Source organism: Siniperca chuatsi, linkage group LG16 (assembly GCF_020085105.1).
Source record: "Siniperca chuatsi isolate FFG_IHB_CAS linkage group LG16, ASM2008510v1, whole genome shotgun sequence".
Classification (NCBI taxonomy): domain Eukaryota; kingdom Metazoa; phylum Chordata; class Actinopteri; order Centrarchiformes; family Sinipercidae; genus Siniperca; species Siniperca chuatsi.
In genome coordinates, this window is record NC_058057.1 from 25634995 (window position 1) to 25648521 (window position 13527).

The 13527-nt window shown below is 40.4% G+C and overlaps 3 protein-coding genes across 13 annotated transcripts in view; 1 reads left to right on the forward strand and 2 right to left on the reverse strand.

Annotated features, from left to right (window-relative positions):
• LOC122863049 overlaps window positions 1-13527 on the reverse strand; it is a 46311-nt gene that overhangs the window by 24661 nt on the left and 8123 nt on the right. For 2 of the 10 annotated variants that reach the window (XM_044169101.1, XM_044169099.1), the window contains exons 3-8: window positions 7164-7442; window positions 6865-7026; window positions 5829-5918; window positions 5701-5729; window positions 4845-4916; window positions 3281-4468 (exon numbers count right to left, since the gene is read on the reverse strand). In XM_044169101.1, the coding sequence (XP_044025036.1) occupies window positions 4373-4468; window positions 4845-4916; window positions 5701-5729; window positions 5829-5918; window positions 6865-7026; window positions 7164-7442 (728 nt within the window). In that variant the 3' untranslated portion in view covers window positions 3281-4372. Of the gene's footprint in view, window positions 1-3280; window positions 4469-4844; window positions 4917-5264; window positions 5730-5828; window positions 5919-6864; window positions 7027-7163; window positions 7443-7584; window positions 7918-8160; window positions 8569-8694; window positions 12102-13527 lie in introns of those variants that run through there. The other 8 variants (XM_044169106.1, XM_044169104.1, XM_044169105.1 and 5 more) reach the window with 8 other exon arrangements.
• The window catches only part of LOC122863056, a 33689-nt gene that overhangs the window by 6878 nt on the left and 13284 nt on the right, over window positions 1-13527 (reverse strand). The window lies entirely within an intron of this gene.
• Window positions 1-13527, forward strand: part of cebpz (CCAAT enhancer binding protein zeta) — a 62349-nt gene that overhangs the window by 3567 nt on the left and 45255 nt on the right. The window lies entirely within an intron of this gene.

Here is a 13527-nt window from a genome sequence, read left to right on the forward strand (position 1 = left end):
TAGAGAGAGCAGGAACATTCAAATTCCTGGGGTGCTTTTTGATTCCCGTTTAACATGGGCAGATCATATTAGAAGAGTAGTGGAAAAAAGTAAAAAGTAATAAATGTTATGAGATGCTTGACTGGTAGAGAATGGGGGGCAAGTTGCCAAGCATTGAAAAGAGTTTATGTGTCCCTGATAAGATCTACGATGGACTATGGCAGTATAGTGTATACATCAGCAGCTAGATCCCATTTAAAACAATTGGATGGGATTCAGGCTCAAGCGTTGAGAGTGTGTAGTGGAGCTTTTAAGACATCGCCTGTCTCAGCTATCCAGGTAGAGGTAGGAGAGATGCCTCTGGAACTAAGGAGACGACATATAATAGCAAATTACTGGGTTAACTTGCAGGGGCATAATGACTTGCACCCCACAAAAGGAGTGCTGAAGGAATGCTGGAGGAAAGAGAGAAGTAAAAAGGACAACTTTGGTCATATAGGGAATAAAACAGCAAAAGAGCTTGGGACATCTGATATGAAAATCAGCTCTTCAATAGTTCATCCAGTCATAGCCCCATGGAAGATGAGATGTCCGGGGGTGGATTGGTATCTATTAGAGATTAAAAGGAAAGAAAAAAGTGCGGATTTGGTTGGGGTGTTTAATGATTATATGACTAAAGTATATAAAAACTATACTCAAATATATACAGATGGCACTAAGAACCCTGAAACAGGGGTAACAGGAATGGGAGTGGTGGTTCCAGCAAGAGGAATAGAAATCAATAGAAGAACATCTAATAACTTAGCAGTTTGTACAGTGGAGATGGTTGCAATTTTAGTCGCATTACGTTGGGTGGAAGAAGCAAAAATTGACAGAATCATAATATGTACAGACTCAGCTTCAGCTCTAGTTAGTCTAGTATCATTCCAGTCAAGTAGACAGGATATACTTTATGAAATTCTCTACTCAGTTACAAGAATAACACACCAGGGAGGACTAGTTACATTTTTATGGGTTCCAGCGCATATAGGAGTGAAGGGGAATGAAAAAGTGGACAAGGTTGCTAAGAAGGCATTAAAGAAGGAATATGTAGAAATGCAAATAAGAATCAGTAAAGCGGAAGTAAAATGTATAATCTGGGAAAAAATTAACCAGAAATGGCAAGAAATGTGGGATAGTGAGGGGAAAGGGAGACATTTATACCATATCCAAAAGAGTATTAAAGTAAATAAGGTAGGAGGGGGAAACAGAAAAGAGGAAACGGTACTAACGAGACTGAGGCTGGGACACTGTGCTCTAAATAAAACATTAAAAATGGTGGGGAGACATCAGACGGGTATGTGTGAGGAGTGTCAGGAAGAGGAATCGGTGGAACATGTAATTCTACATTGTAGGAAATATCAGAGGGAGAGAGGGACAATGAATAATAGACTAAAGGAACTAGGGGTGCAGAAACTCACTTTAAAAACAATATTAAGTATGAATGATAGAGCTCAGGTGAGAGAATTGTTGGGTTTTTTAAGGGGTACTGGGCTGTATTATAGGATCTAAAGGTAGGGTTGTTGTTGTTTTTTTTTTTTTTTTTTTTTTTTTTTGTTTTGTTGTTTCTTTCCTTCCCCCCTAAATCCCTGGGAAATTGTAGATAATGGTCTACTGACTGATCCACACTCCAGAACAGAAGGTGGCGGTAATGCTCCATTAAGCTGGTTGCCAACCGCCGTTAAAGAAGAAGAAGAAGAAGAAGAAGAAGAAGAAGAAGAAGAAGAAGAAGATGATGATTGCTAAAAAAGACAAAGCAGAAAATAGAGGAGGAGGTCAAGGGAAGATGGCGGAAATGGAGTCAGAGGAGGAATCGGAGCGCGAAATTAGAAACGAGGACCCGAGAGGATTTGAAAATAAAAAGAAAAGGAAGAAGAGTAACTCAAGTGAACCCGGTCAGAAAGAGGAGAAGCGTCTTGTCGGGATGGTCGCTGTGACGCAAACAGACGGCATTTTCAAGGATCCACATGAGGTCGGAAAGTTTGCAGGAGGAAGGCTCGGAGATGTCAGATCGGTCAGGATAACAGGAAGTGGGATGGTTATCACTGACTGTGTGTCAAAGCGCCAGAGAGACAGAGCCCTGAAGATCCGTGCATTTAGAGATCACAGCGGTGTGAACTGCTTCCTGCTCGGAGCAGAAGTGAAGAAGAAGAGAGGAGTAAGCGGCGTGCCACTGCCGGTGGAGGCCGAGTCATTTCGGGAGGTTGAAGATGTGTGTGAGGCAAGAAGGCTGACAAGATTCAGAAAAGGGGAGAGGAGGACAGTAACTCGGTGCGTTTGACGTTTGAGGGGGAGTTGCCGGAAAGAGTGGATCTAGATTATGTGTGTTACAGGGCGAGGCCGTATGAGAGAGCTCCTCTCAGGTGTTTCTGCTGTCAGGAATATGGACGTGTTGCTGCAGGATGAAGAGGAGGCAGGAGATGTGGGAAGGATGACTGTAATGTGGAGAAAGAGCAAGCAAAGTGTCTGCACTGCGAGGGAAACCACCATACGGGATCAGCACAGAGCCCAGAAAGAATTAAGGAAGTAAAAGCGAATAAGATCAGAGCAGAAAAGGGAGTATCATACGCTGAAGCTGCTGAGAGAATGGAGAGGAACGGTGAAATGGGGGCAGTGCAAAAGGAAAAGGATGGACAAGAAACGATTTCTGGCATTTATTGCCATGGTTATAAATTGTGCTGCTGAAATAAAGGGGAAGTCGGAAAGGATTAAGATGGTGCTGGACGCTGCAAGATGATTCTTGAATGTTGTGGACATTTCTGGAGAGGATCTGGATGTTACATTGAGGGAAGGATCTGCACCAACTGGGTCTGGGTTGTAGACGGACATGAGTGGGAGCACTTTGGGTGGACACTGTAAATAGTTTACACTGTGAAGCTGTTACAATCCAGCAGGTGGCGGTAATGCACATTTATGGATGCCAACCACCATAAAACTCAACAGAAGAAGAAGAAGTGTGCGCAGCTGCTCTCTGCGCAGGCCAGGCAGACGGCCTTCCACCTAACAGTATAATCTAAATATAAGTAGGACTCTCTTCTAATATTTGGCTTGGTAGCATTATTTGAGAAGTGTAATTAAAGTGTAACTTTAACTTAAACCACATGGATCAACTCTCTGCTCTGCTCTCTGACAGCACAGCGGCTACCTAGCCTAGTTAGCATTAGCCACGTTGGCTACAAGTACGATAACGGTCATGTCAAAGACGAACGGAACCGCAGCCGGAAATAATGTTTTAGCTTCGGGTGCAAACGATAAAAATATACATATGTTCGTTTGTATCTGTCTGTCGTTTAAAGTAGCTTAAAGCTACAAAGTCCTTGTGTAGAGCGAAATGCTAACGCTAACTGTGATGAACGTTAAGCGAGCCGCAATGAACGATATAACATCCGGCTATCCTTTCACAATAAAACACCTTTGGCTGGACATGTTTGTAGTGCCAAATGGAAACAAAATTAACCGTTTTTAGAATTAATTTTAATCAAATCTGAGTCATTCTGAATCTTTGTGTGTATTTCCTTTATTATATGGGTTAATTCATCAATGAGCCAAAACAGGAATTCATAGGCCATGGCTAGCAGTTTAAAAAATACTGATCTCATCAGTCCAAATACCCAGAGCAGAACCCCAGTATGTTATAGAAAATAAAAATCACATTTTATTTATTCTTTTAACTCCCTACATAATGGTCTTAATGTTGTTTCAAAGCTTTCTCTACACTTATTTACAGATTTGGTGGAATTAATTAATTAATTCACTTTTTGTTTAAAAGTCAAATCTTAAGATCATCAGAAACAGCCTTAAAAACCAGCATGTAATAATATTTGTGTAATCGTAGATTGTAATAACATTAAAAATAAACTTTATAGGACCTTTAGTACAAAAAAGACGCAGTCGAAGCTCAAAGTGCTATACGTTAAGAAAAGAAAGCAGAAAATGTAAATAACTGTTAAAAATGTAAAGTACATACAAAAGGAGGTGGGGATTAAAATAATGAAATAAAATGAAAGTCAGATAATTATAAAATTAAAAAGAAATAATAAAGAATAACTGAAAATAGCAATATACTTATTAACCTTGAACTATAATCTAAGATGAGCACATCCATCACTGAGCACAACAAAGTGCATGCCAGCAAATTCATCGAGCAACATGTGTCATATATTATGCTCATTTACATTTTAAGCAACCACCCATATAAATGTTGAGTTATTCCTTCTCCTTTGTGCCACTAGTTCACCTACTACACCCCGTTCTGAAGAAGAAGCTTTTTTACAATAATCCCTCCTGAAAATGATCATAAAGCACATTAACAGAGATGAGCAAAGCTCTGATGGCAGGAGTTTGATTTGTTTGGTTAGTTGATGGTAGCGTAGAAGCTGCTGGGATCAGCGGAGGAAGCTTTCACGACCGCGTAGGTCACTGCATCACCTTCATCAGTTTTACTGTGAACCTGGCAGGAAACAGCACAATATAAATAAAGCAACAGGATATGACACGCACTACCACGCTATAAAAGACAACAGTGCGAAGGAGCATTAACGGTATCCAACAGTAAAACACAACATAACCCAACGCAGTGCACCGCAGCTCAGTGCAACACGACGTGCAAAACAACACAAAGCGACACATCAGAAAATGTGGCAACATGCAAAACAACATCATCACACCAACACAGCAGATTAGAGCACAATGTAACACAGTACAACACAACGCACAAGCAAAGGGTTGGACAAACTGATGCACTTGAATGTGAAAAGGGAGACGTTCCTGAAAACGTTTCTTCTTCATTCACTGATATCACAAGTACAGCCGATCAGACAGCTTACCCGGGCTTTACTGTTCTTGGTCTTCCTGGTGTAGCTGACGGAGGCGTAGGAAACACCATCTTCAGGATCAGCCTACACAGAGAAGACAACATGATGGCGGCTCAGTAACATGCGGATTAATACTGACTCACTCTTCTAACTTTATCCTGTTCTATTTTTATCACAGTCAGCATTTCAAATTGTGTTACTTCTGCCCAGAAGGTCGTGTTATGTCTCTTTCAAACGATGTCGCAAAATGTTGTATAGTAGCTTTTTTGGTGGCGGTTTGGCCTCTGACCCTGGTTTTACAACCCACTGTTTGACTCTCATGTTGTCTTCTGGTGTAGTCCAGTTGCATCTTCTAACTTCCCTTTTTATCTTTCTCGCACACTCTCACACTCTCAGGACTGTACCGACAGTAAAATACAGTTATAACAGCACCTGTGCAACGTATGCAGCACATCTGTGCAGGCTTCAGGTACAGGTAGTGTGATGGGACTGTCAAAACATCTTCAGATCTACAACTTCAGTCCAGCGGATGAATTCAGTTTGACTTGACATGCAATCCAATACAACCACCACAAATACTGCGTCCATGAAGCCGATAATGTTGTGTTTGTGTTGACACTGTGTCACAGAGGAGTTGATTCAACTCTGTCAGCGTTTCAGAGGCTGTAATTGAAGGTGTTCATGGCTGGATTAGCAAAGTAAAAATGAGCTTTGGGCCCCTTTTTGCTTTTCCTCACAATCACTTCCTTGACCTTTGCTGCTGCAACAGCGTAGTTTTAATCCAACACAGTCGGTACTGTTTATCTCGTCTTATCCTTTCTCAGCTATAGACTCAAAATGTATAGTGAAGAACAGTTTTTAAACTCACAACAGTGTCATTCATCCGTGTTTTGTTCCCTGAAAAGACAAAAAAGAGGGTCGACTTAAGCTTCCACAGAGAAAATCCAGTTAATAAAACTTCTTGTTTCTACAAGTTTCATCTGTGGCTGCTCTCACCTTTAGTTCTCTTCCATCTGATGACAGCTACAGCGATTACTAAAAGTGCAGCTAAAACCACAGCCACAATGATGTACAACCACCACCAACCTGGAACGATAATGAAAATGTTTTAAGCATTTTGGCTCCAGTTTTCTGTTCTGTTCAAAATCCTGTCGCTAACAGAGAGTGTTTAAAGATTCATTTGATAGTTTTAACCAAATCAGACGGTCACTTTTATTACAAAAACTGCATCCAATAAAAACACAGTCTGCAAAATAACCCCTGTGGTTGAAAGCTCCACAAAAAACTAGAAAGTGCAACGACAACTAAATTAACCATCTACATTCTTTGGATGTGTAAGGTATGGTGTTAAAACTCTTTTGTTCTTTCGCGTTACCCAAAAAAAGCTGAAGTTGAAGGGCCTCGTGGTCGTGGGTTGAGAAAACTCTTTTGTCTCTTTCCAAAAGGTTTGTTTGCTTCTGTCATTGGGTCCGTACGAATGTAAGGAACATCTCAAAAGACTGATTTGTCAACAGCCGCTGTGTAGAGCATTTCAAAACTTTCAACCATTTACTAATGAAACACAAACCAGAAAACCCCAAACAACAGAAAACAGAGACACAAAGTGTCTGTCAGCATCTGTCTTTGCTAACTGTGAATGTAGTCGTCTGATTTGTGAGCAGCAGTGGATCTTGTGGACGGAAAAGTGAGCGACAACAAGGTTTGAGACTCAGTCGTGTGTGAACTCTCTGACTGAGACTGTCTGAATGAGAGAATATCTCCACCCACAGCCGAGCGTCGCTCTGACATTCATACTTTACACTTCAGAAGAAGAGCGAGAGGAACAGATGGAGAGTAAATGAAATATTAAATACATCAAACAATCATTTTCTCCATCACTTTCTATTTTCTGTCTACGATGAATGGACAGTTTTGTCTTTCCAGGAAGTGCAAAAAAACAATAAATAAAAAAGTTAAATGTGGGGAGAGAAAGAGACTCACAGGACGACAGAGAGATTCTAGAGAAAGATGCATAAAATCGTTGAGTTCCTACCTTTTTGTTCTGTTGAAGCATCATTGATTGCAGACGCTGTCGTGGTGATACCTGCTTTTCTGCTGTTTTCAGTTGTTGTTGATTTAGTTGTTGATTTAGTTGTTGTTGTTGTTTCTGTTGCTGTTGTTGTTGATTCAGTTGTTGCTGTTGTTGTGTCCTCACCTGAACAGATGAACACAACTCAACAAACTTGTGTTGTGATGTAATATTAAAACTTCAAATCCACGAAATAAACAAATATTTTAGGTCGTTATTCTCGTCAGTTTGAAGTGACTTTAAACAGCTCATCATATTCTCACCTGGTTTCTCACCTGAGGGCCGAAGTCTGAAGGGAAACAGCTGCACTTTGTTACCAACAGTCACTTCACATGTAAGGAAGTTAGACCTCGATGTGTGACTGTAATGAGAAGTCAGGAAGCTCACAGAGGCTCTGCAGAGAGACTGTGATGTCAGCAAGTCTTTGTTATCTTTAGCCACATCTTTACCCTCATACAGCCACTTCACTGTGCGTCCACATGGTTCAAATGTCGACACAGAGCAGTTTAACGTCACCTTATCAGTGTCCTTATGTTCAGTCACTGGAGAAGATGGAGATATTGTGAGAGAAAGACAAAAAGAGTGAAATTAACTTCATCACTGTGATCATAATTATTGTAATGTTTCAGTATATTGTTCTAACAAGACAGTTTGAGCTGAAAACATTATGATGTAAATACTCACTGGTAACAACAGACAGAAGAACCACAGAATCTGGACCTTGTTTGTCTCCTGATCTGAACTGTCTGCAGGAGTAACGACCAACATCCTCGACTGTGACGTTCTTTATAACCAGAGAACAGCTCGCTGTAACACTCAGTCTGTCTGATTGAGCTTTGGCTCTTTCAACAATCTGCCCAAGATAAATAAGATCTACTGCTGCTGTGTTTCCTGAACCAAAGAAGAGCCATGTAGTACCGTCACATTTTCGCTGACTGTCTGTCACATTTTCACAAGGCAAAGTGACTTCATCTCCAACTCTGACAGTGAAGGAGAGGGGAAGTCTTTCAGCTGCTGCTGTTGAGAAAATTATGAAAAATAAAGTGAAATGAGAAAATGTCTGTTATGTTCATAGTTAGTGTGACGATTATTTCTTTATCTTTGGTTTCCAAGAGTTCACTAAACTCACCACGTTAGAAACAACAGATTTGGGTTTCTTAGTTAAATAAAATGTAGCTAATAAAGTACCTTTAATAATATTGATTAAGTTGTTTTTTGCAGTGTGCCTTCCATTTATATATGTGATATATGTATTCTTACCTGTGAACTGAAGCACCGCTATAAGAAATAAAGAAATCCATTTGAACTCAGCCATCGTGATTCTCTGTCTCTCTCCTTCTTCTGTCTCTTGTTCTCGTGCTCACAACTGTCTGAGTCTCTAAAGTAGTGCTTTAGTAGAGCGATGCTGCATCTACTTCCTGTGGTTAGTATGATGTCACTTCCTCAGAGTGACTTTTAGTCTGTTTTAGATTTCTATTTCTTAGAATTTCTTGTCAATGTCCAAACAGCCAAAAACTCTTTTCACTTTGACATTTTTGAAATGTAGTTTTGTCTCATCCACAGTGACTGACAGCGACCCCAAATTCTTGATCAGCAATATGAGATGCAGCCATCAGTAAAGATGTCAGAGGTCAGAGGTCGCAGCAGCCTGACAAAGATCCTGTGAAACTGGAATGAGTGTGTAGAAGAAGACAAAGTCAATGATTACAAGGCAAAGGAACATGTTTCTGCATCCATTGAGCCAATCTAACGCTGTAACAAGCAAACTATATTAAGACTCATACTGAGTCTCACGTTCACACTGTGTCCAGTCCCGCTGTGTATTTGTGGCAATGAAGTGTTTCACCTCCCGAAGAGAAGAAGAAGAGGAAGTCGAAGGTGTGAAGATTGTTAGTTAAGATAAATGTTTGCAATAATGCAACTTGTTTTCTTCAGATAGTGTTTATTAGAAAAGACTTCAGTTACTTTTTCTCAGAGAGCTGAAGGGGAAGTGTTTAGATGAGAATGTGGTTAACAGCAGCAGCAGAGCTCTGGAGGTGTTACCCTCTAATGATGACCAGATAAACGTCAGAAACACGAGGCTCACAGGAACAGACAGTCCACACTTTATTAGGACACGAGACAAAGAGGCGCTTATCGAATTCTTTTGGAAACTACTTTAACCCCTGGAAGGTTTGGGGTCACTGAGACTCGTTGCAGCAAAGGGTTAAAACATTGATGAGCGTCCAGACTGAACCGTCTTTAACTGCCGGGACGTAGAGCGTCAGGCCTCCACAATATGTAGCAGCAGGTCTGTTCCTGTTGTTTTCACAGGAAATGGTTTGGCATAAATAGATGTGTGAAATGTATTTACATTCACATTAGGTCAGAGTAGGTGGTCGTGTGCATCCAAAGCCTCTGAAAGTAGCCTGAGTTATTAGATTTCTGTGCATGCTCAGCTCACTTTGGCTGCATTTCTATCTGTATTTAGACACATTTGAGTTCCCAGTGAGAACAGAGCTGTTCAACCCAACAGAGGGAAGGTTTACTACTAGAAGTGGACAAGAGGAGGGAGGTTGTGCTACTAGTAGAGGCGGGACATTCATAGGAAACAATATTCACTTTCCATTATGACACTGTTAGTACATGAAGGAATCCCAAAACACAGTGTAGAATTAAGTGGTAAACATTTCTTTATTTGCAGATTATATTGTTATCAGATATAATAAAGAGAAGACTGTTACTGACTCCATTAAAGCTGAAAACCCATTCAAGCCAAACACATACTGTCACGTTCAGATCAAAAGGGGACCCAAATGCCGAGCAAAGGAAGGACACAGACTAAATGCACTCTGGTAGGGGAGACAGCGAGACACAGGTGGAACCAATAAGGACAAGCAAACGAATCACCAGGAGGAAGTAAAACTACACAAGACACATGAGGGAGAATGCTTACCAAAATAAAACAGGAAATAACAACACAAACCCAAAACCATGACACATACACATCCCAACAAATAGTCAACAACAATGCTAAATGGAAGTGAATTAAAATGAGTTCTTCTGTACACAGAGACATGAAACTGAGCTCCAGCTGCTCTAGCTTCAAAACCAACCAGTAAACCTTAAACTCAGGTCTGAACTCTGCAGCTGGAAGACAATTTAAGGAAGTTAACAAGAGTTAAATGCTCGTTCCTGTTAAATGACGTTGAAGTCCAGCTGCTGTGTTCTGACCTGGCTGCAGAAAATAAAGATTTTCACAACTGATGCAGGAAAAGACATTTTATGAAACTCACAGTGGGCTTCCTGATATGAGATGAAGTCAACACTTGAATATTGTTGTCCAAAATGTCCAAACATTTCTCAAACCGATAAATAAAAAATAAACAATCAGTAATAACAAACCCAAAATGATCTCGTAAGATTTCTGTTATCTAAAGGCTTCAACTACTCGTGGAAACGTGCTGTTATTTAACTGCAGTGGAGTCTTTTCTCTGGTGAGTTGATGTTGATATGGAAACTGTTGGTCAGCGGAGTCTGACTGAGGCAGAAGGGTCTCCAAAGTTTTCATAGATCCCCATCATCTTCATCATCATCATTCAGAACACTCACTGTCATAAGGATGTGTTTTGAATTTAGCGCCCAGTAAGGGTGGCTGTCTCTGTCGCCCTCCAGTGGCCACATGCGATAATGACAGAGGTGGAAAAAACATATATTTATGCTTAAATGTGTCTTCTTCATCATTACTGCAAAATAAAAGCTGAACATGTTCGCAAAATGTCAAAGTCAAATGAAGAGGAAGTTCCAAGTTCTGCTATTCTTGCTGCAATAAACTTGTTGAATAAGAGATTTGATACACTAGAAACGAAAATGGAAAACATGGACACTAAGCTAACACAGAACTGTGCAATGCTTGCTAGCCTCTCGAAAGCAGTCGAATTTAATGCGTCTGAAATCAAGGATTGCAAAGGCAGAGTATCTGTGATGGAGAAAGACTTGGAGCGATTGCGTGCTGAAAATGTTGAGCTGCAAGAAAAATGCAGAGAACAGGACCGCTATAAAAGAAGGTGGAATCTCCGGATCAAAGGCATGAAAGAGACCATGAATGAAGATACCAGAGCCAAAGTCATTAATCTCCTCAAGAAGATAGCTCCTCAATGGGCACAAAACATGGAGGAGATTGTGGATACGGTTCACCGGATTGGTCCTAAGTTAGACAGTAAAGTGAGAAACGGAATCATTCAGTTCACAAGACGCCAACACAGGGATGGGTTCTGGAAAATGACCAAAGTTTCTGATGTCTGCAAGAACGCTGGTATTCGGCTTGCAGAAGACCTCACGAAGGAGGACAGGTCAGCGAGAGCAGCGCTGTGGCCCCGCATCAGTCAGGCACGTCAAGCCGGGGAGAAGGCCTATTTCCGAGGGCCACATGGATACATCAACGGTCGGCGCTTCAAAGACTAAGTATACTCTCACATTTTTTCAACGTGGGATAATGTTCTCAGGAGGGAATAAACCTGTTTATTAGTCACTTTAAGACACTTCTTACTACTCTTAAACTTCTTTTTTTTATTGCTGCAAGGTTATCCAGCAGATGGATGTTCTGAAAGCCCATTTAAGTTTTATTTCACTCAATACAAGGGGTTTAAAAGACAATGTGAAAAGAAAAGCTTTTTCTTTTTTTTTTTGCACTGTAAAGGATTTAAAAGCCACTGTGTCCTTCTTCAAGAAACTCACTCATGTGCCTCTGACGCCACCTACAGGTCAACGCAGTGGGGGGACAAAATTCTCTTCAGCCACGGGAGCAACAGATCTGCAGGAGTAGCCATCTGCTTTAACAAGTGCCCGGGTAATGTAGTCTCATATAAGTCAGATGACAATGGTCACTGGCTGACAGCTGTCATTAATATGGACAATATTTACCTGATCTTAACAAATGTCTATGGTTACAATAACGCCAATCAAAATAAGGCCCTGTTACAAGAAATCACAGAGGTTGTTTCTCAATATAAAAGTTCATACCACACAGATTTGATATTGTTTGGAGGAGATTTCAATCTAGCACCTGATGAATATCTTGATAGATATCCCACTAAATTCACAGACACTCATTACAATGGTACCTTTCTTGATTTTTGTAACACCTTTTCCTTGATAGATATATGGAGGGATACATATCCTAATCTTAGACAATACTCTTGGATTAAACCTAATGGGAGTCTAGAATTGATTTGTGGCTGGCCGCTCCAGCATTCAACATTTTTTTATCGGAGGTAGCCATATCCAGTGCGCCCTTAACTGACCACTGTTTGCTGTCTCTTAAATTGGAGCCAGAGCTAAGAGGTAATAGGAGAAATGTTTGTTGGAAATTGAATGCTGACTTTCTAAAATGTCAGGAATACTGCGACATAATAAAGGAGCTAATGTTAAATATCAAATATGATACGTCAATTGGTAACTATTGCAGCAGATTAGGCAGATCTCAATACAATTTGGAAAGGGCTAGAACCCTGAGAGAACAAGAACTTAAACTAATACAGGATTTGGATGATTATTGCAAAAGGACCCCCATGTTGGATTCAGATAAAGCTACTTTCATCAATCTAAAAACCCAATTGGACGAACTGAGTACCAGAAGAGCAAGGGGAGCTTTCATAAGGTCGAGGGCGAAATGGATCGAAGAAGGTGAAGTAATACAGCTTATTTCTGTGGTCTTGAGAAGAGGAGACAGGAGAGAAATATTATTAACACACTGATGATAAATGGCTCTGAATGCACAGATCCAAAATTAATCACCGAGGAAGTCTACAGATTCTACAACGACTTATACACTCCTTCTGACCGAGGCAGAGATTTATCGCTTCTGGAAAGTATTAAACATCACATTCCCTCCATCAGCTCAGACTTTAAGGACTTGTGTGACTCAGACATTGAAATGTTTGAACTGGACAATGCTGTTAAACAGCTGCCTCTTGGGAAGTCTCCCGGGCAGGATGGACTCTCTTCTGACTTTTATAAGCACTTTTGGGAGGATCTTAAGGATTTGTTCTTCCTTGCCATAACGGAAAGTATCAAAAACAAAACTCTGATGACTACTATGAAACAAGGGCTCATATCACTTATTCCAAAAACTGGAAAGGATAAGAAATATCTGGACAATCTGAGACCGATAACACTACTTAATGTAGATTATAAATTGTTGACTCATGCCATTGCAAATAGGCTTAAGGTAGGTATCTCGCAAATTATCAGTGAATCTCAGTCTGGTTTTCTCAGAGGTCGGTCAATCCATGACAATATTAGGCTTGTTCTTGATTTATTGGACTATAGAGACAATATCGAAGATGATGGTTTTATTTTGTTTTTGGATTTCTGTAAGGCTTTTGACCGTGTAGAACACTCCTTTATGTTTGATACTCTACTGGTTTTGGAAATGCCTTCTGTGATATTATTCAAATGCTGTATAGTGATATCAGTAGTGCTGTTCTGTTGCCCTTTGGCACATGTAGACGTTTTGATGTAAAGAGAGGGATACGGCAAGGGTGCCCTTCTTCTCCACTTTTATTTATTAGGGTTGCAGAAATTCTGAGCATAATGATAAAAACCTGTGAAGAATTAAAGAAATTAGATGTTTTGGGATATCCACTT